Source organism: Folsomia candida, unplaced genomic scaffold (assembly GCF_002217175.1).
Source record: "Folsomia candida strain VU population unplaced genomic scaffold, ASM221717v1 Fcan01_Sc057, whole genome shotgun sequence".
Lineage (NCBI taxonomy): Eukaryota > Metazoa > Arthropoda > Collembola > Entomobryomorpha > Isotomidae > Folsomia > Folsomia candida.
The window spans coordinates 311,866-336,998 of NW_019091249.1; the positions used below are offsets into that span (position 1 = coordinate 311,866).

At 35.6% G+C, this 25,133-nt stretch overlaps 2 protein-coding genes and 1 long non-coding RNA gene across 3 annotated transcripts; 2 read left to right on the forward strand and 1 right to left on the reverse strand.

Annotated features, from left to right (window-relative positions):
- The first annotated feature begins 4,793 nt into the window (after window positions 1–4,793).
- On the forward strand, window positions 4,794–5,389 carry LOC118433554. Its single transcript, XR_004833436.1, has 3 exons — window positions 4,794–4,917; window positions 4,979–5,210; window positions 5,288–5,389. It is a non-coding gene; the product is annotated as an uncharacterized LOC118433554 (long non-coding RNA).
- Window positions 5,390–17,764: 12,375 nt separating this feature from the next.
- LOC110862436 (prolyl 4-hydroxylase subunit alpha-2) lies at window positions 17,765–21,505 on the reverse strand. The gene is made up of 8 exons (XM_035845547.1): window positions 21,379–21,505; window positions 21,239–21,298; window positions 19,678–21,148; window positions 19,504–19,613; window positions 18,944–19,433; window positions 18,566–18,881; window positions 18,292–18,500; window positions 17,765–18,218 (listed from the first exon to the last, which is right to left on the reverse strand). Exons 5-8 carry the CDS (start codon window positions 19,058–19,060, stop codon window positions 17,967–17,969), a joined length of 894 nt encoding a protein of 297 aa, XP_035701440.1. The 5' UTR covers window positions 19,061–19,433; window positions 19,504–19,613; window positions 19,678–21,148; window positions 21,239–21,298; window positions 21,379–21,505; the 3' UTR covers window positions 17,765–17,966.
- An 836-nt stretch (window positions 21,506–22,341) lies between these two features.
- LOC110862441 lies at window positions 22,342–23,679 on the forward strand. The gene is made up of 4 exons (XM_022111640.2): window positions 22,342–22,478; window positions 22,549–22,709; window positions 22,823–23,060; window positions 23,143–23,679. The coding sequence occupies exons 1-4, from the start codon at window positions 22,430–22,432 to the stop codon at window positions 23,610–23,612; spliced, it is 918 nt and encodes a 305-aa protein (XP_021967332.1). The 5' UTR covers window positions 22,342–22,429; the 3' UTR covers window positions 23,613–23,679.
- The last annotated feature ends 1,454 nt before the right edge of the window (window positions 23,680–25,133 follow it).

Genomic DNA, 25,133 nt, shown 5'->3' on the forward strand with positions numbered 1-25,133 from the left:
GAAAATGAATGAAACTTTTGACAATTACGTCAATAGGAGAAATTTTCTAATTATAAATTATCTTACATGATTGGTCATTACATTTTTTGCAGATATGTATGAACGTTATTTTATCAAACGACGAGATTAGTAGAATTTAACGTGTAATTAAGATGGCTGGCAGGTTTATTCTTGTAATGTATTGATTTTTAGGTAACACAATTTTTTCTAATTTTTAGCAAAACATGCGATGCCTCATGTAAACTTTTACTTCTTGAAACAAATTAATCCTTACCAGCAGAAAAGAAACAGTTAAATCAAATTTTAATCCATCCTGCAAGCTCGTTGTCATACCATGTGTTCATCTCACATATGAATCGCAATTCCTAACGCTTCATGAGGTTATTAAAAATAAATTTTTGCAATTAATTTACAAGGTGAACTATTTGTATGTACAATTTATATATGTAGGTGCTTTATTTCGTAATATTTTTCAGAATAAAGGAATTAAATACATAAATAAGCATTCTAAACTAATAAAACTTTTACTTGAATAACATATTTATAAGATTGTTTACTTACATACGTATATAAAAAGCAAAACTCTAATTGATTTCAAAATTAATTTCCTCGATGTAAACGACACAAATCCGTATAATGTAATGAAGTAATAATAATTATCACATTCCGTATTTAATTCAACAATATGAATTAAATACGGAGTCGCTAATAGGTTAAAAAGTTTTATATAGAAATTAAATCAAAAGTTATTGATTACATTTTAAAATAACTGGACTTGCACTATAAGCATCGGTAAATATGCATAATTTTAAATTTTCCTTACAAATGTGCATCATTCTAATTTTTACTACAATTCTATTTTAATTTTTAAAGGTCTAACCAAAAACTACAACAATAGTAATTCATATGTATCTATGTATGTACATACATACATATATATCTATTACTTGTGCATTAATTATAACTACTCTCGACATTTAGGTATCACTTTTTCTTTCCATCACTATACTTAAGATTAATAATAATTCCCTAAAAATTCAAATTTTTTCCGCATGCACATATGTATGCAAAAGATATATGCCAAGAAATTTATGAAATAACTTTATCAAAGTTGAAAAAGTAGATACATCCACTTTTATATAAGTTTTGCATAATATGATTGTTAATCATTCTAACAAGGGAAGGTCCCCGACTGCTTATCGTGTGCAGGGTCCACACTATGTTTTTTAGAGTCTACAAGGACCCCAGATGAAGGATTCATTCTTATTTCCATGTAAAACTCATATTTGGCGTCATGGTGTGGCGCCAAACTTAAAAATTTGCATTTTCGACCAATTTCAAACCCCCATAACTTTTGCAGTTTATGTCGGATTTTCAAAATTTTATGCTTAAAATGATCACAAAATTCGAAATTTTAGAGAAAAAAATAAAAATGAAAAAAATTTAATTTTTGAGATATTTTCAGCATTTTTTCGACGAACCCCCATTTCTAAGAAAATTACGAAATTTTGCGAAAAGTTGAAAACGAAAATTTTTCGAAAAATTTCATGGGATACGAAAGTTGAACTCCTTGTCATGATTTTTGCCAAAAATTTTGAAAATCGGTCAAGGATTTCAAAATTTATAGCGGTTTCAAAAATAAAACATTCAAATTTGGCGAATTTGGCGCCACGGCACGACGCCAAATATGAGTGTTACACGGAAATAAGAATGAATCCTTCATCTGGGGTCCTAGTAAATTCTAAAAAACATAGTGGGGACCCTGGACACGATAAGCAGTCGGGGACCTTCCCTTGTAAGGTTCTGATTCTGACGGAAATTAATAAAAATATTTGTATACAAATTTAATTTGTGCTGACCTTTACCCTGGCTGTATTTGCACTTTGCAGAAGCTGTGTGATTTAATAAATTTTGGGAGCAACAATGGAATAAATTAACTTTAGGTTTTGTTATTGTTAATTTATAATATTTATGAGAACCAATTTATTTTTATGTAGCATTTTCTGCCCATTTCAATTTTTTTTATTTATTAATCATGGAAAGTAAAATTAAGCTCTCAACGTGACGCCAATGTCATTTTCTGTATATGATAAATATATTTCATCCTAGATATTTGCATTAAGATCTTAGGGTTGTTTGTAATACTTATTGGGATTCTGGAAAGATTTCTATTTGCTATTTAGAAATTAGATAAATAAGAAATCTTATATTCGATTGGTAAGACAAGTTCTTTAAAATGTTAATGACTATGGGACACTATTGTCAAATTGAAAAATTGGATTAATAAATGGTCTTCCAAAAATTTTCACAAAGTACTAATTTTACAATCATTTTTATGACATTGGAATTCAAATTTGAAATTTGCAAAACAAGTACTGCAAAATATTTTGCTATTTTTAGCCTAAGTAAATACATCTTAGAAATTTTAAGCTAAAAATGTGTTTCTTAAACATACATAAATAAATAATGTATTTATATGTTCTCAGATGAAGTACTGCAACATGGCATGTCTCCAAATGTGCAATCTAATTTGCTTAGTTACTTTGTATACTTTTTTACACTGTTTAAAAATTTTTAATATTGACAAAATGTGTTAGCCTGTCGTACTTCGATTTGTCATTCACAAGACGACATCAGTTTGTGTTATTTATATTAAATACGTATCAGCCTTATTGAAATATTTAAAATACTGCATGACGATGATTTGTGCACTTAGATAATATAAACCTGCACTTAATTTTGCAAAATTACTATCTGTTACAAGATTTTTAATGTCTTTGTTTATCTAAATTATGCAGTTCACATATTCATCTACTAGTAACTGGAAAACATATTAAGTTGAAAAGTTGGGTATATTAATCAATAAATTCCACTCTGAAAATGTAAATGAGCAAATAATTTAGCAATTTTCATGTTCAATCATTTCTTAGTTCAATACGTATGACAAAACGCCCATTGCACAAATGTCCAAGTCCATTGTAATCAACTAGCCAAAAACTTGTACTCTTCTATGTACATTCACAGACAACTTATCCTAAGAATTGTGACGACTAGCCCAAAACTGACTTAGCTTAGGATTTTCGAAATTGTTTTTTTTTCATAACACTACTTTCTCTTCACATCTTGCAGAGAGTAACTCAATGGGTTCAAAATCACGCTTCCTCGATGATATGCAAACTTAGTGGAAATAAAACAATTTTATCATTGTGCTCACTATTTTTAAACTAGTAGGTAAACTATTGTGTGCGCATAATTGCCTGTATTATCAATAAAATACGTATATCATAATACTTATATGTATTTACTTAATAAATGATTGCAAAGCATTGTGGTACGTAAGAATGTGTTTTTAAATTTACAACTGCTGAATTATGCTATGGTAGCCCTTATTTATTTTGGGCATCAAGTTATATATTTAATTGTGAATGATTAAGTATATCATATTAAAAGCTGCAAACATATTTCACTCACTACGAATTATGCACAAATGACCTTTGACAGATACAGAAGAATATTTGTATCTACACGCATGGAGCATGATATGGATTTATTTTGTGCATTTGGCTAAAGCTTCGCGTACAATACCTATAAGCAACTTACGATTTACGTCATTTTCAAGCACTTTTTGGTAATCCTCAGCTTTCTGTTTGTCCGTGTCAGGTCGTAACTCCGCCATCAAAAGAAAATACGTGACAACGTAGATCAAAATCTGTAATTAAAATTGTCGAATGTGACTCATTTTGTGCACAAAATATGGTGCGAAAATACAATGAATCGTATTTACCTCTCCAAGAATTTGGTACGTGACGTCGAAAAAGTCCAGACCTTTCAAGCAGATCGGGTTGCGGGTGACGATGACAAATTCCTGCACTTGTTCACCGCTGCCAGGAGAAAATACTGCTCGTTCCGTTAGAATTTTGTCCACCAGATTTGAAGTCTTTTGAGAATTTACAAACTTTTTATTTTGGAAATTATTGTGTACCAACTTATTACTAATGGATATAAATTTTGCTTACATTGGCCGAAGCTTCTGCAGCTACTACAATGTGGCCAATCTTCATTACGACAACAAAAATCTCAAAAAAAGCAATTCTTCCTTGGGTTAGTTGGTAGACGGCATAGACACCGAAAGGAATCATCTGCATTATCGTTGTCGTCGCAATAGGACCAATTGCGGAATTGATAGCATGAGTTTGGGCCTTGATGCTCCTGAATATGTCACTTGCCTATAAACAGAATCAAGTGTTTAGCTTGAGTAGATAAAAACTGAACCTCGGCTAGCATTCTTATTTTACTGACTTGTTTTATATCGAGTGGAGAATTATCGTTGAAGAAAAATTTCCTTGCGGCCCTTTCAATGAAATACGCAGAGAGAGACGCGCCCCACAAGATCAGATCATTTTGGATAAGCAACATCCTGATAATGACTTTAAGCCCCAGCATTGATCCACCAACAATAGAACTACAAATTAATGATTTGGCGCACGAATCCCAAACTCCGAGCTTCTCGGATTCTTTTCCAAGCTTTCCAATTAAACCATCCAACCCTTCGACATGAATGGTTGACATCCACTCTTCATAGTTTATCAGTGCAAATAAGCTCAATGTCAAAAATGACGTAAGAATGCGCAGCTGTAAAATACAAAAATGAGTAGGTAGTTAGTTCTTAAATTACGATACTTAAATAAATATTTCATTCTCAACGGAAGTATTTTATTGTTGGACATAAAAAGTTACGCTTGTGTGCACCCTATTGTTAAAATAGTATTTGCATCTTACAGTCCTAATTACGACGTCAACTGACGAACAATATTGTTCTCGATTTTAGAATGCAAAAAATTATCACCATTAGTATTACAATAGTTTTTATTTTCTTGCTTTCAGATTGTCATGGGAAAAAAGATTATCCAGCTGAGCGTGAGCCAGAAAATATGTCCTTACTAGCTGTGCGGCACCTAATCTGATTAATTAATTGCAGGTTGTTTGAAAAACAACATGACCGGATGTACTATAGTACATGGCAAGGGTTGGCGATATGACCAGTCAAAGAAAAAATGTCATGCAACAGCCATTGCATGGCATGACTGCGACGACAATAATTTCTGGCATCTTGCGGCAGAGCAGACATGCGTCAAGGCCTGTGAAGGTCAAGCTGCATATCAAGCATTCATGGATGAATATAATAGAATAAGCAAAACCGTAGTAATGTGGTAATTGTCTCAACGTATTTTTGTATATACATATACGTATATGATTATAAACAATTTCTTGATTTCTACTTTTACAGATCCGACGAACACAACTACGTACTTTAATAGGATATAAAATCTCAGAAGTGTTTTAAAGAAAATATGAATGACGTATCTTTAACTTCAGTGCTTTAATAAATTTGTCTGCAAATTCTTAAAAATATCAAAATATTTTCATTGCGTACCATTACTTTTCGCCGGTTCGCATCTTCCACTGCCTTCTCGGACTGGATGTTGAAGCTTTTGTACATTTTGCCAAATTTCCTTTGATTTATGGTGATGCTAAACAAGTAGCTGAGCAGGAGCAATGTGGTTGTCGCCATTTTCACGAAATACACAGCAGTTTCCGGCTCTTCTTTCAAGTTTGTACGGCACCAAAGTTGACTCGTCAAGAAGGCCTGCAATGCTGTGGCTGCAGTGACGAGGGCAATCACAAATCCCTAAATGATGAAATTCATAGTCAACTGGTTGTAAGAAGTATGTAGGAATCAGGTAATAATCAGAATATAATAGTTAAATTCACAGTCAGCAGGGTGCAAAAAATAGGAATCGGGTTGAGGATACCTAGGTATATACAAATTGTATATATTTAAAGATTTCTTACAATGCGACGGTGTGAGGTGGTTATCGCCGATATCCACCGGACTAATTTTAAATTGTTCACGTTCAAAAATAAGTGGACCCGTATTTTTTCGTTTTCCTGAATGAGCATATTTACGCCCTTGGCGAAATTTTCAAAAAAAAATTTCAGCCAAAATTCGGATTTTTAAAAACGCTGTAACTTTTCGAATTTTAACCCGATTTCAAAAAATAAACCCAATTTGTGTTCAGAATTACATCCCCGAAAATATAAAAATTCATTTTTAAAAAACTTTTATTTTTCAAAAAATTACCGTTTTTTGGGCTTCTAAAAACTCAGAAATAGCATGAAAATATCAAATTTTTTAATTTTTTAAAAATGAATTTTAATATTTTCAGGGATGTAATTCTGAACACAAATTGGGTTTATTTTTTGAAATCGGGTTAAAATTCGAAAAGTTACAGCGTTTTTAAAAATCCGAATTTTGGCTGAAATTTTTTTTTGAAAATTCCGCCAAGGGCGTAAACATGCCCATTCAGGAAAACGAAAAAATACGGGTCCACTTTTTTTTGAACCTGAACAATTTAAAATTAGTCCGGTGGATATCGGCGATAACCACCTCACACCTCCTCATTGTTAGTGACACAAAATTTTTACGGAATATTTGAAGGCAAAACCCAAGGCGGACGTGTGAAATTTGACCCCAATAATTTTCTTCAATGGGGCCATTCAGCATAAATATTTATAAACGTCATGTGAGTCCTAATTTTTGTTTTGATTAAAAAATATATAATTGGCTAATCAATATCGATGTAGCCTGAAAAAGGGTTCCATTGCTAGTGTTATAACTGAGCGGACAAGAGACAAATTTATAAGTAATACGTGTTAATTTGAAAGGACAAAAAAAATTGTGACAAAACGGGACTTCTCTATCACAATTTATTGTAGCTAATGTAAGGTAAGAGAAAGTAAGCACAAATTAGCATGTACTTTTTTCATAATAAAATATTGAGTGGTTGTATTAGCGACTTGGGCAATGTCGTGTGGTGCATGTCGCGTCCGTACCATACAGATACAACAAACACTACAGACTATACTTTGGCATTCGTTAGAAATCATTAATTTTTACCCCTTTTCTTCCATAATAATTATATACTTCACGTCCTCGTGCAATGCAGGTTATTCACAATGTGTGAATATGAATACCGTGAGTAAGACACAACCGCTACAAATGATTGAACCCAATCCATAAATGACATCATTTTAATATCCAACACTTAATCTAACCTCACGCGTCATACGTGCATAACACCGCATTTGTAGGCAATGAAAATCAGAATTTGCATGCACAATTAACTCTAACGTAATGTAAATAAAGCGCTTTCCATACTTACCGAGAGGATGGGGTTGCTTTTCAGCTTGAAGACTCCACCCTCTTCCTCAATGAAGAAAGGACATATGCCAAGGCAGGCTCCCACGTTGATTATGGCCTGAAAAAACTGAAGTGGGGCAAGGAACAAGTTCCTCTTAACTTCTGCCAAGTTCTTAAGACGATTTCCTGCCTTCTGCACATTCATCCATTGGTGGACAAGGCCACCAATTCCACCCCCGGCCACACTGGCAACCATGGCAGATCCCGAAGGGGGAGATCCTGAACTTTGTTCCGTCTTATCATCCAAATCACTTTCTTTGATGTCAAGAGGATGCACGGATGCTGGAGCGGATTGTGGGCGAGATTTACCCGGCCGCACGTTGGTATCGTCAACTTCAGCCTCCGCTGCTGTTGTATCAGTTTCATCCACCTCATTCTCAGAATGGTCATCGCCTGGGTCAAACCCGGAAATGTGAAGGGTGGAAAACACGAGAAAATTTGTGTTTGACAATGTGGATCGCAAGGCGGAGAATGGTCTCATAATTTTTGACGTGGTTGCAAAAGTTTCAAGTGGTGTAGAAATTCTTTCACCTTTTTCCACATTCTCATCTTCATTCTGATTTCTAAGTGTCATGTCAATGCTCACTTGCTCATTTTGCCCTTGATTTTCAAGGGGTGATGTTTCGTCAGAAACTGAGCTTTCTTCCAAAACAGGGGCAGCACCAATTGAGCGAATGTTGGTGAAAAATTGTTTAATTTTTGTTGCATAAGATGTCTCAAGAACGACGGGCTGAGGCGACTTGGGAGTGACGTGGCTTTGGAGTACATTTCGATCGAGATCATTTGAACCAACTGACCGTGGCCGGAATGGGGCTGGTCGAGATGACCTAAAATGTGGGGAAGTGTGGGGCCGCTTGACGGGGGGTTTGGATGGTTGTGGTGGATTTGCGTTGCTATTATGCATTGGGCCAGATTCACTCATTGTGGATTTGCGTGGCAGATTTGGGGGAGTTGGGGGTGAAAGTTCTTCGTCGTCGTTGCCAACGGGGAGGAGAAATGGTGGGGATGTTGACGACGAGGGGCTTGTCTGCAAGGTTAGGGGAATGTGAGATTTATTATTAATTTCTCTCTACTAGCAAACTTTGTCATGCTGAAGTTATTCCCAATAAGAATTTAAATAGTCATTGTGCATTTTCCACGAGTAGATGATTATGTGTATTTTATACCCTTATAGATGTGCATAAGATGAAAAAAAAGTTAGTCAAATTTACCTCGTTCTGCTCCAGATTTCCTGTATCAATTTGGGGGACGTTGGTTTCAATTTCAGGAAGAACAATGTCGTCGTCAAGCGGAACCTCAGTCATTGCGTCGAAAGTGTCAGAATCACAGGGGACCAAGACTGCTCCAATCCATTCATGACTCTGGAGATCAACTTGAATGGGTTTATCTGCCTCGTTGGTCAAATCTTCGTTAATTGTTGTTAATCTTTCGCCAGAATTTGGACGTGGAGAAGGATTGCTATTTATTTGTCCGAAATAATTTAAGACGATGCTTTCGCCAGGTTCTTCTGCATCCGGTGGGGTCCTTACGACGCGACGATTCTTATCCATTGGTTTTGCTGCTACAGATTCTCCGAGTTTCTCCTCGGAGACAAGACGCCAACTAAAACATAGGTGTTCCCTTTCCTACATGACTAATTATTTACCTGGTCATGTGAACACAATTGATTTTGTTTGTGTATGCGATACAATTTTACACGTACATAGGTGAAAGTAATACTTGTACTGCTTATGATAACATGTAACAGGTTTATAAACCACCCTTTAGTGTAAGCGATTCATTAAATATGTAATCCAAAAATTGTCAATCATCCCCACCGACCGTAGTCCAATAAGCAAATAAATGCAATTAAGTGCTCCGTCGCACAGACACAGGTTGCAGTAAATGAGCTCCCAATCAATTTGTGCGAGCAAAGAACATGTCAAGCTAAAAGTAACTACATTGCACTTCCTTCCTGTATTTCAATTTTGCTCCGTGGATATTTTTTTTTTACAAAACAACAACGATTTTCTCTTGCAGCCTATGGCAAATGCATTAAAGCCTTGAAACCTGTAGTTGAACGTAGCCGCCTACAATGCTTAAAAATATGAGGTTTAGATTGAATATTTGGAATGAGAATAAGTGAGTGAATAAATTTGATAATCGACATTTGCTTATCTTTTGCTAATAACAAGTCGGTCTGCATTTACTGCCACCACGCTGACCTAAACACACAAAATATGGAACAATACATTCACGTATGGTTACTAAAACCAAACAAAGAGTTTGCATGTAAATTTACCAATCGACTTTAAATAGATCTGTCAATCTCATTTGCATGTCTCGAATTATTAATAAACGATACCCACCCACAAGTATGTACAAATGCATTCCAGATCAATGTGAAAGTTTAGCTTGGGGGAGCAATGAAGGTAATACGCTCTAAAAATAGGATTTATTCTGGACGTGGTACAGGTCTTGCAATTTTGCACTCGTGCAAATAAGTAGAATACTAATAATTAAAACCTTCTGCATTCTTTGTTCTGCAAACTTTAATTAGTCATAGATAAAAATAACACAATGAACACCACATAAGGTGAGACTTTTACTGAGTTAGTGGTGTACTTAAATAGAGTATGTGCAGGATGTGTATCTACATATCTGTACATACGTATATATAGGTATATAATGTACTTGATATATAAATGTAGGACCGACATATCCAGTACCAAATTATTTGATAAGCAGATTAGAGATTTTCAAACTTCATCATGTGTCCAGTGAGTCAAGTTCATTTGTTATCCTTAAAGTCGTCCCTCTTTCATATGCCACCAAAACAGGCACAACGGTGATTTTCCAGACATTTTGGATAATTCACATATGACCCTTCAATCTGCAATAACTTTTACAAATCATCTTGGAAAACAGTATCTCCGAAGTTGGAATTCTTTCCTGTTCACGTGAAAACTTTACAATGAACTACGGAAGAATTAGAATTTATATTTACAGTTTTGTAGTAAATAGTCTGCAGATAATGTAATTATGCAGTTGCGTTGCTTTGTGTTTTATCTTCCATTCTTCCCCATTACTCCGACGAGTTGCACTAATCAATCAGTCACTCGACTATCTAGACTTTCTGTTCCACTCCCCCCACATCCAGTGTCACCCACAATTTTAAAGCCAATTCAACTTAATTAGGAGCTTGAAAATAGCTAGATTTACAGGAACCAGGATGTTCCATCTAGTCCACTTGCCAAAATAAATACTTGAAAATAGCTAAATAAAACCAACCACGGAAATATTTCAATAAAAATGTCCTTATTCGCAAGTTTTAAAAGCCGTGATTTATTTTCAAACATTTGAGAATCGGTGAAATCCCATGAAATTATAAAACCAGTAAAATGCACATAGGAAACTTGGGAAATATTAAATTAATTCGGAGCCACCGACACAAATAAATAACATAAATCACACAAACATGAATATGAATATAAAGTTGACGTCGCTTTGTACTAATAATACTCTGGAGGAGGCTGTGCCATTTAAAAAATTGAGGACAATTAAGCCCTACAAATAAATTGGAAGAGTCATCATGACATTGCTGCTACGTTGAACATATTGCACTTCGCATAAATTAAACCGAAGCGGGTCGTACCTTCTCAATAATAAAACTAATATCCCATGCCCTCCCGTGAAAAAAAATGCATTTGAATATGACCCATCCATGGTATGAATGAAGTGGCTGTGAAAAATTTAGTCCACGGGGAATTCATTCACACATCTACACGGTGAAAGTAAAAGGATGTGAATCGAGGCAAAAAACCTCAATAACGGCGTTTAAAGTACTTAAATGTATACATACACACTCACGATGCCGTGGTATAAATAGTTTAGGGAACAATATGTTTTTGATTTATTTCACATTTTTAACTCGAGTACATACAAGATCGACGCCTGCCAATTCATTCATACACTCGCTCACTTCAGCAACAAACAACACCACGGTCCCCACTCCACGTGAGTGAATCGTTTTGTGAATTTTGAATTATTCCTTGAATATATAAATATGTGTATGCAGATATATAAGATATATGCATAGATGAACTATTTAAATATAAAGATGGGATTAGAATACCCTCCAATTGAGTAGCATTGATGATTTTGCGATCGTTCAACAGTATCCACATGATCTCATAACATTATGATCGTCTACGACAAATTAAACCTGTGGGAACGGTCTGACTCGATCTCACCCTAGTTGCGTCTCGAGGGGGATGATGTCAAAAAAGCCGTGTCCGTCACTTCGTCCAAATAAAAATTAGCCAGTGTTCACCCTTTATTTGGACAAACAAGGCACTTTATTCATTGTTCCTAATTGAAGTTAATGAGTTAAAATTGTCAGGCTTGAATTAATGGGGGTCGCGTGGTCCGTCAGGGGCGGAACCTTTCCTGCAAAATAAATGACATTGCATTGGTGTCTGTGAAGTGGAGAGGAGTTGGCCAACAATCGAACTTTATTTTTATGGTTGAATTTTTGTATTTAAAAACTGTATAATTACGAGGGCTATTCAATTAATTCCCAGAAGAATCTAAATACATATTTACATATACCAGAGATGGGATGCAGGGATTTATTTATTATTACTCTTGTATACCATGTATTTTCTTTGCAAAAAGTCACGGCAATCGTATCGTTCATTATCCCATAATTAGCCCACAAATACAAAATTTGTATGGTAAACTTGAATTTACGAAATGAGTGCGGATATGTATTCATGTCGTCCCTCACATTTAAAATTCATTGTCACCACTTCCTCTCCACTTCTTACTTATTGAAAATAAAATTTCCTATACTATTTGAGTGAAACTAATCGTAAGAGTGAGAGTTGTTTAAGACAGTGAATTAATATACTTTAAGAAAAAGTTATCCAATAAACGATTTATTAATATTTCCTCCTTTGTACTTTATTACATTTCTAATGGGTAACCCGTGGCAGAGTCTGTTAAGGATTATAGAATTTCAAATGAAACTTTTTATTCTCCTTTATTCCCATGAAGAAATGAAATCGTGTCATGTTCCCTCAGAAATTTATTACACTTTTTTCCTACCTACATGCATGCTTCCTTTGCGACATTTATTTCCCATTGGTATTCCAAGTAAAGTAATTTTCAATCAGTGAGACATATCTGGAGATAAGTGGATTCTCTCGTTCCCAATGCAAATGGGGAGCAGGATAGAATTACATATTCCGATCTGCTTGGTGGCATTTCTGGCCGAGTAATAACCATAAGAAGCAGAAAATTTTCATTTTCCCCTTCATGTCGCATTTTCTCTGACTTTTTTTAACTCTTATTTTTTTTAATAGAATCCGATCCGGCCCCTTTTTCCTAGTACAAATTGTGCCCGTTATGCAGATGCCTTTCAGCTTATTCCTGCCCATTTATTTGTCTCGTTTATCTACATTTCTCCTGATAAAGAATCCGAGTCATAATATTTTTAATAAACAGAATCCCACCAGAAACTGAATGTATGTATCTTGACACACATTTGTATTTGTCTCCATATTCCCTTCCGCCCTTCGACAGCAAGGCCAAACCGATTTACTTTACCAAGACCGACGTACATAGACAATCATCCAGGGATACGAGTACACCCTGCTTCCAGGAAATGAATGGGATGCGTTAAAGTTTCGGGTTTTCTTCGGAGAGATAAAAGTTAATGTATTCACGGTGGGGCGCCTCGTTGTGCAGTATTTTGTTCTTCTGATGCCATACCACCGACGGACGGCGGATGAAACGTACTTATTAGTGAGTATTGTTCACGAGGCGTTATGTCAACCCGAAAAGCCATATCTAAACTTTAGACGCAAATTTGTGAAAGAAAAGTGGTTGACTAACCAGACATGACAGGGTTTTATTCAGATGCCCCTTTCTGTGTGTTTGCATGAAGAGAAAGTGAGTTGACGACGGGTGTAAAACTTGAAGGAAATGGAATGGATTAAATTGGTGTGCATTAGACTCACGATGACAACGGACACCACACCACAAACCAAAACCTCTGTTTAAATAACTTGGGAGCAAATAAGGAAGTGTTGCTGTCAAAGTTTACTTAATGTTGTTTGATGCATGAAGAAGAGAAGAGTGAAATCATATCATTCCGGTGAATGAGATGGGACAGGAGAGAAGGGAAGTGGGTTCGAATTACGAAAGTACAAGAGGACTAATATCCGACGGCAGGGTTGTAAAGCAAGACTAATAAAATCCAAGGGTGGTTTATAATTGGGGGAGATTGTATGAGGTGTAATATGTACGTGTACACACTAGTGGTTTTGCTTTCCATGTTTAATAACCACTTTAATTTTCACTGTGATAGAATATGTGATAGAATGCGAAAGGTTGTGATTAGTTTCAAATTACGGGTGCATTTGGTTAGAAAGCTATTAAATGATTGAAATGAGATACATGTGGGACGGCAGAAGTAAGTAATTTCTAAAGCAAACAAGATTTTATAGGTTTTCTTGAACTTGAACGAACCTACAAAATACAAGGAAAGCCATGAATTTTTAATCCCGGCTAGGTTTTTCATTTAGAAGATTGCGTACTACTTAATATTCTCAATTTTCTCTTGAAATTGTAGTTTTTGACGTAGAAGTGTACTGTACTATGTAAATATATTACAGCTATTTTTTATCTGACCAATTCATCTTTATGATTTGTAAATTGACCTGTTAACCAAAAATTCAGAGTCTTTTCTTGTCTCTTATTCAACTCCTGGGCGGCAATTTGGTAGACTTTTATCTTTTGGAAGAATTGCCAGGAAATTATCATGTCCACCACAGACTTCAAATGGGGCAATAGATAATAACGCCTGAATTCACATTCGTAATGGGGAAACCTATGCAAGTTAAGTATGCCCTATTTACCATCCCAGATTGGACACATAGTACATACACCAAACCCATTTTTTTCCCCCTGCGGTCATTTGTATTAAGCAAACAATGCAACTCACAAAAACGGAAAACGAGGTGGATAACAATGCATGTAGGCAGAAAATATTATTGACCGGGTTGAATTAAACTTTCTCCTCTTTTCCCTCGAGTGTTTGATGAATGGCTCGACTTGATCTTGATATCCCTTTGATATCAGTTTATTGTGGAAGATATAAAATTTTTATGGAGAGTGGATTGCATGATGACCAACCAAGTCACCGGTTTCGCTGTGGTAGATTTATTCCCCAAATTTAAGTGGACAGGGAATATTTTACTACTTCTCATCCCATTTCTACTTCCGATAGCAGTCCTCATCCTCCCAAGAGCCTCTTGGTCAAATATTTCACATCCAGCCAGCACATCCAAGGAGAAGGAGATAAACGGTGTATTATACTTCCGTAGTGGACCAGGGGACATTGGAGACTGAAGGGTTGCACCGTGGTTTTGACGTAATATTTAATAGTGTGATGGGACATTGACTCGGTCCGTCTATTTGGGCGACAACGGGGTTCAAGATGCATCAATTTCACTTGAAAATGTCCAGAATAATCTATGTAGTCTGGATCTGATTCATGGCTCCATACTTTTCCATTCATCTGTCCGATTCAATTCTACATAAAATCCTAAAAAAAACAGATTCGGATTCTTTTGTTAGGCAAAATCACGTCGTAAATTTACCAAGAGCTAAAAGGATTGCGGCATTCACTGTTTCCAGATTTTATGCCAGGCTTATAATTTTATGTAGAATTTTTACTATGGCTCTGGTTCATATGTAGCAGTGGAGGAGGAGATAAGCATGGATGTAAAACAAAAAATAAGGAATGGTACTGTTCTGTCCTTAACATGAAGGCATCTTTTTCCAAATTCACCCACCACTTAATAAATGCTAGTAAAATGAACTCATGACCAGGCCTTGTCCTCAACATGGGACGTATAAAATAAGGAAAGTGGTGACGACGAGAAATGACCATAATTCACAAAATCATAGCCTGGCCGGTAAATAAAACATAATGACATTCATCTTTTTAGTTAAAACGAGCTATCGGCATAAGTCAAATATCTTGAACGGCAACGACGGGAATAAAAAATATGCCTCATTCCGAATGAGATTCACAGATCAGGAGGATATCTGATACGTACGAGGCTTTCCCTTTTCTGGTTTGGAAGCCTTTCCTGTTTTTACGGCCACAAACCAACCGTCACCAATATCTCATGCAAATTTATACAAGTTCTCTGTGTTATCCTAATGACAATCATAACTTCATTGTTACAAGTGGAAAAAATCTCAAATATCCAAGAGACAGATTTTCATTCCTAAAATGCCACAGGATACCTGAACTAAATTTGTTGGAAAGCATCGAGCAATACATTTACATACACAAAAGCAAACAAAATTTCCTTTTTATCTGATTTTCTTGCACAAACAAGATATGTATGACTAGAAATATCAAGTGCAGAGAACAGATCATCTGCAGATGCAAATATGTGCTCATCTATTTTGTGGGAGAGGAAAAATGTAGAAAAATACCCGGAAAGCAAATGTTTAAAACATAAAGTAAACATAACCTTTTCCTGTCCTGACTTGTGAGGAAAATTCGTAAAGGGATGAAATGGATTCAATTTTATCTCCATATTTTATTGATACCTTTACTTTGGGTTCATCACCTTCCTCCATATCCGTCCATTCTTGGGATGAATTTTCAATTTTAGTTCAATCTTCGGAAAGACCTGTTTGCTCGTTTTGTAGTTTGTAGCCTCATCAAATAGGGAAACGCATAAAACTATAAAAGTATGCATGCAGGGAGAAAGTCTAACATTTGCATCGTTTATTTAAAAGTTTCAAAGTACGTTGGCTCATGTACGTGGGTATCTTTCATTTCTTCAAGATCATGATGAGCCTAATGTAAATATTTATGTATATATGTATGCATATGTACATACATGTCGGATTTTACGTGCTTTTTATGTTTTCCTGTAACCACAAGTGTACAGATCAAATCGAAACAGCAATACACAACGCGAAAAAAAACTATATATTTAAGATTGCGTGTAATAATATTAACAAATGTAGATATTACGTTTAGGTAAAATCATTTGCCCCATTGGTTAAAATTTTCCGATTTTACGGCATTTTTTATCGTGCTTAAAAATAACTTTCAACCTTATTCATAATTTAATTTGAAATTCCGGCATTGCTACACGACACAAAACTTTCACTGTTTTACGTGATTTACATATTCATTGATAAACAATTGGTATTGTGTTTCACAAATGAATGAATGAATCAACCTTATTTTTGATTACATAATTGTTTTTGAAAGTTTATAATCTGTTGATTACTCTCGTCATTTTGGTTTCAAAATACAAATGAAAGCGCTTTTTACTCAATTATTTGACCTTGCTTAATTCCTTTATAAACAGCGAATAATTCGAATATTCAAAACACTTCAAATCCCAGCTCCACCAGACAAACATCTTAATTCCTTTACACAAGTAAAATCAGTTCAAATATGGCGTCGAAGCTTCTCCTGAGTTGTCTTGTCGTCCTAGTCGTGTCCGTCGTGCTGGTGGCAGCCGATCCCGAACCGATTCCATTTCCATGGGCGGAAGAAGGTAGATATTTTAATTCATTCTGGATTTTTATAAAGAAGGAGTTGAATTATCTGGTTTCTAATTTCTGAATTTCTAATTTCCAAGGTGTAGGTAATGACGAAGTCGATGGAGGTGGTGTAGGGGACACACTTTCTCGATTCAAGAGACACTGCCCGGACTATTGTTACGGTCGAGGTAAGAGTTCATCTTTTATGTATGTTTATAAAATTTTTATAAAAAATTAACACTTAATATTTTTTCACCACCACAGGGGCACACCCTCCATACCATGGACGAAGGAGACGTTGATCAATTTGTCGTTCAAATGTATTTCAAAAAACTTTGTGATCATTCAGGGAATAAATAATTTCATTTTCATAATTCAATATCTTATGACAGTTGTCCAAGTTTTTCCATAATATTAAATTGCGGTTTATGTTTGGGAGTTGTAGCGATAAATTTATTAGTGCTCTTCATAAGCCGAGCTTTTAGCTGGCTTGACTCGGCTAGAGTTTCGTTTCAACATCATAAAATGTTGGCCTAAAAAATTTGAACTGCCAGAAAATGTACCCATTCATATTTTGCGATACATTAACATTTGTAATGATTGGTGCAAAAATTATGTAATCCTACTCGACTTCAAAATTTCAACATCCATATAAATTAGATAGTATTGTGTGTTCCCATTTACAAAAATGTATTTAGGCAATTAAAATAATTATAGTATAGATAACTTTTTTCGAAGTTTTGAATTTTAATAAAGACGCCGTATCCAGACGCCGTGACTTGCTCAATTATTAATCAAACTTTTGTGGGTCGGCTCGGCTAAACCAAGTTTAATGCAGAAAAATGTAGAGCATAAAATATGAAATATTGAATATGAGAAACTTTATACGTCTTTATTACATACATATGTAATTAATATAATCAAACTTATTGAGCAATTATAAAGTTATGCATTCACAACTCTAAAAATATTTGTAAAAGAACGAAAATAAAATTACGGATTTATTTAATCAGTAAAAGTTAATGAGCAGGTTTAAATTATTTGTGTAAAATTTGTTTATGATTTTTAAATTATTTGTATATCCCTTTTTGTCCCGTCCAAGCTTCGTTTTGGTTATACGCAGGGTCGAAATTGTACTTTAGTAGTCGTTGTTCCAATAGCCTTCCCGTGTCGAACAAGTCTTTTTCAGAATGTTAGCCTTTTGTCGAATCAATTTGACGGATGTCCACCTCAAGCCATGTGCCGCGTAACAACCTTCATGTGCCATTCGGAAATCACAGGATCCATCAGTTAGTGCAGAATCCCAATAAATTACAGTTCCCATTGCAGGCTCAACTTTAAACCCAAGATTTGGAAATGCTGTCCCTCCTCCCACTTCGGGAGAAGTCAACTGTCAAAAATATTTTGTATAATTTGATAACGAATTTTCTTATGAATTTTCGTATTCAAAAAATCAAACTTACAAAAACAAGAAATGACACAATCCTATCTCCTTGTTCCTCTGTAAATGCGTCATTATGTCCTTGCAAGTGATCGCAATGTATCCTCAGCGGATTTCCGTGAAGGTACTGATTTACCCGAAACGTATCTGCTCCTTCGCCCTTGACATTAAGGGCTGTCAGCATTTCGGCATAATTTAAAAATCTTTCCCCTGCTTGCTCATCCGTGAAATCTGAAATAATTACGTAATCAGATTAATTGGTGGATTGTTGAATTTAATAATGTATTCGTCCTTACGCGCTACTGACATTGCAGGCTTGATGCGATACTTGACCCCATCTCTGGGATCGTCTGGAACATTTAAATCTTCCAAAATATTGACCGCTTCGCCAGATTGTGTCTTTAATATTTCCGTCGTTGGGTTGGTCGCATTGAGAAAGAGGGAAACAGTAGATGACCAAAAGTAGCCGAGGATTGATTTTGGGATGGCTTCATGAAACACGGCCACATACGGGGACCAACTCCTTACCTCCAGTTTTATCGGGTTTAAGATGAAGAACGGATGCGGTTTTGTAGATAGTTTGCAAAATAATTTGGCACGATCGGTTTCACTCTGCAGATAGGTAAATGTTTATATGTATTAAAGGAGTTAGGAAATTGATTAAAATTATATACCAGGAATGAATCGCCACTGCAAATTCCCATAAGATTGTAATATGCTGTCACACTGGCGTACGAATCTTGCCCGGAAGGACGTACACCAAACTTTGTTTTGTAATGGATATCTCGCATACGTAGAGAACTTGGGTTATTGGCTAATTTTTCATGGAAATAATAAGTTCCTTGCTTTTCATCGTGGGCGAATTCGGCGTGAGTTGCGTCGTGCTGTGCAAAAAAGTTTGCGAATATGAACTTATGCCAGTGCGAAATAAGATACTTATTTTTTAATTGGTTGGTCAACTTCTTGGACAAGTGTCTCAATTTGGCCCTCGATTTCTTCCCATGGAATAATTTCTGGATCCTGATTCAATTCCATTGTTGCCATAAACCAAGCCAGCGATAAAGAATATTTATTCTGTTTTAAGGCGTACTTTGCTATTTCGTAAGTGTGAGTCGCATTAAGTGTAATATTTGTCTGAAGGTTTAGAATTAGGCCGTGTGAAAACTGCAGAAACAAGAAATATGTAATACTTAATTAGGATATTTACAAACATACACATTTTGCATATAACTACCTCCATCGGGTTAAAATCATAAAATTGTTGCAAATTAAGAATGGATTCTATAGTCTCGTAAAAATCATCAATTGTTGGGGTGACGGCTCCGTACAAATTGGGAAGAAAATCTAACGGTGATGACACGATTTAAAAAAATAAGAATATTCAGCAGTTACGTGCTAAGTAATTTACCCATTTCATTTGTGGAATTCAATCGTGACCAAATAGGTTTCAATACGTAAACATATCTTCGCATCATTCTGTACACCGCGATCGGATTTTTGACAATTTCCACGGCTTTTGACCAGCTATTAGTTTTTTCTCCTTTGCACGCAAGCAGGCGAGCAGAGGTGGAGTTGTAATCTTCCAGATATCTGGAAATATTTAAATGTGAATTAAACTTGGGCAAATTAGGAATTATAAATTTTATTAATTAACTGATTAACGAGCTCTGGTTGTTCCGCATTTCTGACGTCGTTATAAATGCCTAATTTAGCACGACTATCTAATTCCGATCGAGCCAAATAAATTAAATATCCTGGTGTTAAGGGAGCGTCCAGTAAATAATTGTCATCATCTTGTTCAAAATTTGAAGACTCGGTTTTTGATGAATATATGAACATGGATAAATACAGCAAATTAAATATAAAAGTATCCAGTTTTTTTAGGAGCGATTAAATACAGATAGTTCCTAAATACGTTATTATGATTTAGGTGAACCTGGTTAAAATGGAAATAATTTCTAGAGAAATCGTTGCATTGTTGTCCATTATAAATATATTTGGAAAGGCAGAGCAGAGTGGTAAGAGAGAGTAAAGAAGAATTGATAAACAATTTGGTATTGTACTTATGCAAAGCAATCAAAGCACGTACCGTTTTGTAGGTTATTTTAGAAAGGTTTAAAAGTGTTTAAAAGTGCGTTTCACGACAATTGATGTCACATTTATTCGATTTAAATATTCAAAGGAATAGATAATACTAGATTTCTGTTAAGGTGTTTATTAATGCATGGATTTTCGACAAAATATCAATTAAGTAAAATTTCCAAAATTGTTGCACGTTTCGCCTAACTGATCAAATTTCTTTTTGAGGCACAAAAGCGTGGAAGGTTAAAGAAGAAAAATTTAAGGTGTTTGTCGAAAGATAGCTGGAAGCTCATTAAATTTTTACAATGCATCAGACACTGCTAGCTCTCAAAGTTCCCACTAGCAACTTCCTTTCCCAGTACAAGCATCTCCACAAGGTCCGCAATTTTCCGATTCAAGGTGAAAAACGTCTCCTGCTCCTTGGCAGCTTTGATCAACCCTGGATACCCATGGATCTTCTTGGAACCAGTAGTTTTTTGTGCACTCGTCGTCCTCGTCTTGTCCATAAATACAAAGTTTGGGGGGAAGGTTGCACCTTTCTTGACTTAAGTAAGCTTTTTTCGTGTCAGCATGGAGATCGTCCCACGCGACACATTGTCCGCCGGCAGTCTGTCCTGTGAGAGGTTTTGTGGGGTCGACAAGATATCCATGGGTGCAATTCTCCCTACTCCAATACCCGGTAACTGGTTTAAATGGATTTTCCGGTCGCACTTGTACACAGCGGTAGTAAGAAGATACTCTATCTTCGCACCAATCGCATTGTGCACAGTCAACAGCTTTTGGATCGCATGGGCTGCCTGGGGATTGATGTGTATTTATATATATTTGCATTTTCTGTCCATTTATATATATTTATGTCTTCATAAGAAGTTAGAAAGTGAATTTACCGTCAACTATTTTACTACATTCCTCTGTGATCTCCTTCGTTGCGGGTTCATCGGCTGGAGCTATGGAGAACAGAAAAAGTTTTGTTTCAAAATTTTAGGAAAAGTCATTGGAGAATTGAAATTTATTAATGAATAGCTACCTGCAGATGCAACGCAAACTGCGGCAAGAACTAGAATCAAGCTCTTGGTCAACATGTTTAACTGTGGAGTAGGAAGCTACTTCTTTATCAAGAAGAACTCTGGAATGATATGATACCGAACGTTCGAATCGAGCTGTATTTATATGCGGCAGGCAACCCGAAACATCCGACAAAAAATTGATTAAGTTAATTTAATCCCCTAATTTTTCGCTGTAAGAATTATGTAGGATTAATTGGTTTTGAGTGGGAAAACCATCGTAAAAATGACATAACCAATAATTATACCTAGTTAAAAGAAGTGCGCATAAGTTAACAAGCGGGAGCTGTTTATTATTTGAACTAATCCCTCGAAATACAAAGAATTCCCGGTTGTAAAATTTATTGCGAAATTATTACACAAGATTTACTATATATATATTTACACAATAATATTATAATTACCTGTAGGTTGACGTTACGTCTGCAAAAAAAAGACTTCTGCACACACTTATTGGACTTTGGTAGGTCAATAAAGAAAAAATACAAATGATTACAGAATATAGAAAATTCAAATTGTTACGTATATTATTTATTATGGAGCGAATTTTAATATTCATGTAATTACTCATCGTACATCATCCTAAAAATGCGACGCATTAATTATTAGCACACATGTAGAATCTGTAAGACTTAAAGTCTTTCAGGATCAATTCTGCAAAGTTAAAGTTTGTGGTGTGTGTTATTTATGTGAGTGACTGCCATATAACTTAAGCTACGTTATCAGTTTGTGTGCTAACTACCGAACTACGAGTTACATCTGCATGTGTATTTTGTTAACTAACCACACACAAAAATGTTTATGTGATGATTATGTAGTTTTATTGCAAGTATGTAAAGGATGATAATGATCCACCCCCTCATAAAACTTAAGGAGTGTGCATAATTATTTCAATTTAATTAATCCAGACGAAGATAACTTTACTGTTCGAAACATGGGGTGCAATTGCATATAAAAGGCTTCGTTCATCATTCTGGACATCATTCCCGCAACGACACACGACACACCACCATTATGAAGACCATAGTACTAGTTTTGGTCGCACTTGCGGCCATAGCTTCCGGTAGGTTTAGTAAAAACAAATATATTTCGGAAATAATTTTAAAAAATTACTTCAATTTTATTTCATGCAGCCAAGAGCGAAGAGAACCCAGGCAGATCTGCCCCCCGAAGTCGTCCCAACTACGACGACGTCACCTACTACAACTGCGCCGGGAAGCCGGACGGCAATTATCTCCACCCGTTCGATTGTACCCGCTTCATCACGTGTCACAATGGCCGCACTGCTGATATGGCGAGTTTAACAATTTATTACAAAATTCTCATATGTATTTACTTATCAAGAATGACTAGAAACATATTTCATATGTGTAACAAGACGGTTTTACAATTTATTTCAAAATTCAGGCATGTGGTGACTGCGACATGAACAACGTTAACGGATGTCAAGGCTCAAAATACTTGGTGTACCTTCCAGCCAAAGATTGGTGCGAGTGGCCGAAAGATGCTGATTGCCATGCCTGGCCGACAGACGTGACGACAGACGTGCCGCCACCAGTAACGACTCCAAAACCAGATGAACCAACTACACCAGAGAATCCTGATTCCACTGCGTCTCCTGCACCTTGCCGAACTTTAGTACCCGGTAATACATAATAACATCGAAATTTCTAACATGAATCCACTTTCTTATTTTATATGAAAAATAAATGTAAATAAATGTTTAGGCAATGAGTGCAATCCATTCAAGGTGGATTGCAATCAATGCGATTGGTGCGCAAATAGAACATCCCACTATTTCTTCTGTAAACAAGACCGAGACGAAAATCCATTTAAAAATGTCACCGGGGTGTGGGTGAGCGGGACATGTGCTGAAGGTTACCTGATCGATAGGACCAAACCACTCACAGGTAGCAGAGCTGGTGGACAATGTACGAAGTGGGATGAACTCGACGATAAGGTGAAGGAAGATTATTTTCGTGAAAAGGAGTGTGACTTGGCTCCCGACGTTTGCGAGTATACACAAAAGCCGGAAGAAAAGTGCACAAAAAAATATTCGTTTCAAAAAAGTAAGAACTCGGAAATAGAGGATGGGTATTGCAGAGGAGTTGGCGATGTCTTCGACCTCGCGACAGAAAACTGCAGACCTTGTTCTGACTTACCTGATTGTACAAATAGAGGAGACTGTACGAAATAAGGTGTCATGTTCTTTACAGTTTCGGAAAAATAAATAAAATTGATTATCCAGATGCAAACGATTGTAATTTTTTGTTTTTGAAAATAATTCTTCTTAATTCATTATCTTCTTTCATACTCATAATTAATAATCGAAGTATGTATAGCTTTGTCCCTGATATCGACAAGTATCAAATTTAATCAATTATTACAACTTAAACATAATTATTACTATGGCCAGCTAGCCATGGACAGGCCACCGAACATTCTTACGGTGCATGGTTTCTATTTTCCGTAAGCTGAGACATGGTGAGTGAGTTGAGGTCGGCCTCAACTCACTCACTATGTCTCAGCTTGCTTATCTAATAAATTTACGTACATTTCGAATACTTAATAAAATTTCCAAATAAACTTATAAAACAAAACCGCATTATTTTCCTTAATTTCATCGACCATTTTATTTCTTTCGTTGCTTAATACCCCGTCACCTAAACATAATACGCAAATCAATCATGATGGGGCGCATAACTTCATAATGATACCAACTTGCATAAATATTTAGCTCCGGCCACATTAAGTTTATGAGTGAAACGCTAGTATAAGTGGGCGGTAAAACCGCTGAAAACTCTATTTTTTCAATAGTAGATCATTATATTGTTACGAAGAATTGAGAGAAAAAGCAAAAAACAAGGCGTAACATCTCTATTTAAACTTAATATGTCGCCTGAAAAAATAGGGGCAATTGCTTGATCAATGACTTAATACGTAAATTTAATGTTTAGTTTATTTTCATATAAATTGCCAAGATTGACCTATGTAGGTATATCTTAAATCAAAGTTATACCTTTTATACCTGTAATGATTTTATCAATCCATTTCTGAGCGTTTATTTATCCATATAATTTAAAATGACTTAAAAACTGTTGTTGAAATCATTTTTGACATAGCTATTAAAAACTGCCTTCCGACTAAAAATACATCAATTAGGTCTGGAGAAACTGAATTGTGAAGTAACCAAATGGCAGTAGGTTAATATTAAATTCACTTATTTATCAAGTCATTAAACAGGCAATTGCCCCTATTTTTTCAGGCGACATATTAAGTTTAAATAGAGATGTTACGCCTTGTTTTTTGCTTTTTCTCTCAATTCTTCGTAACAATATAATGATCTACTATTGAAAAAATAGAGTTTTCAGCGGTTTTACCGCCCACTTATTTGACGCTTTTCACCTAGAGTTTTGGTGAAATTATATATGCATTAAATCATAAATAGTAAACATAATAAATATGCATCAAGTTTTGTTGGAATGGAAATATTTATTTTTCAACAGTACGAAGTTATGTAAATATCTATGTATAACTACAAACTTCGGAGCCTAGCCATCTCTACAACTAATTTCTCGGTGGGCTTTGCTTTTAATTTGTTGTCGTCCATCTCCACAATGGCAACCCCATCAAGTGTTCGTACTCGGCTAAGGGCAACATAGGCCTGTCCGTGTGCAAATATCTCCGCTCCTAAATAAATAACTGCTTGGTCTACGGT

What these genes read in the sequence shown, in the direction of transcription:
- LOC110862436 (XM_035845547.1), bottom strand. Translation starts at nt 19,060, where the DNA reads ATGCGAGATATCCATTACAAAACAAAGTTTGGTGTACGTCCTTCCGGG. An exon ending in GCAGTGGCGATTCATTCCTG is followed by an intron (nt 18,882 to 18,943) that starts GTATATAATTTT and finishes ACCTATCTGCAG; the next exon opens with AGTGAAACCGATCGTGCCAA. An exon ending in TTGTGTCATTTCTTGTTTTT is followed by an intron (nt 18,219 to 18,291) that starts GTAAGTTTGATT and finishes TATTTTTGACAG; the next exon opens with TTGACTTCTCCCGAAGTGGG.
- LOC110862441 (XM_022111640.2), top strand. Translation starts at nt 22,430, where the DNA reads ATGAAGACCATAGTACTAGTTTTGGTCGCACTTGCGGCCATAGCTTCC. An exon ending in ACTTGCGGCCATAGCTTCCG is followed by an intron (nt 22,479 to 22,548) that starts GTAGGTTTAGTA and finishes TATTTCATGCAG; the next exon opens with CCAAGAGCGAAGAGAACCCA. An exon ending in TTGCCGAACTTTAGTACCCG is followed by an intron (nt 23,061 to 23,142) that starts GTAATACATAAT and finishes ATAAATGTTTAG; the next exon opens with GCAATGAGTGCAATCCATTC.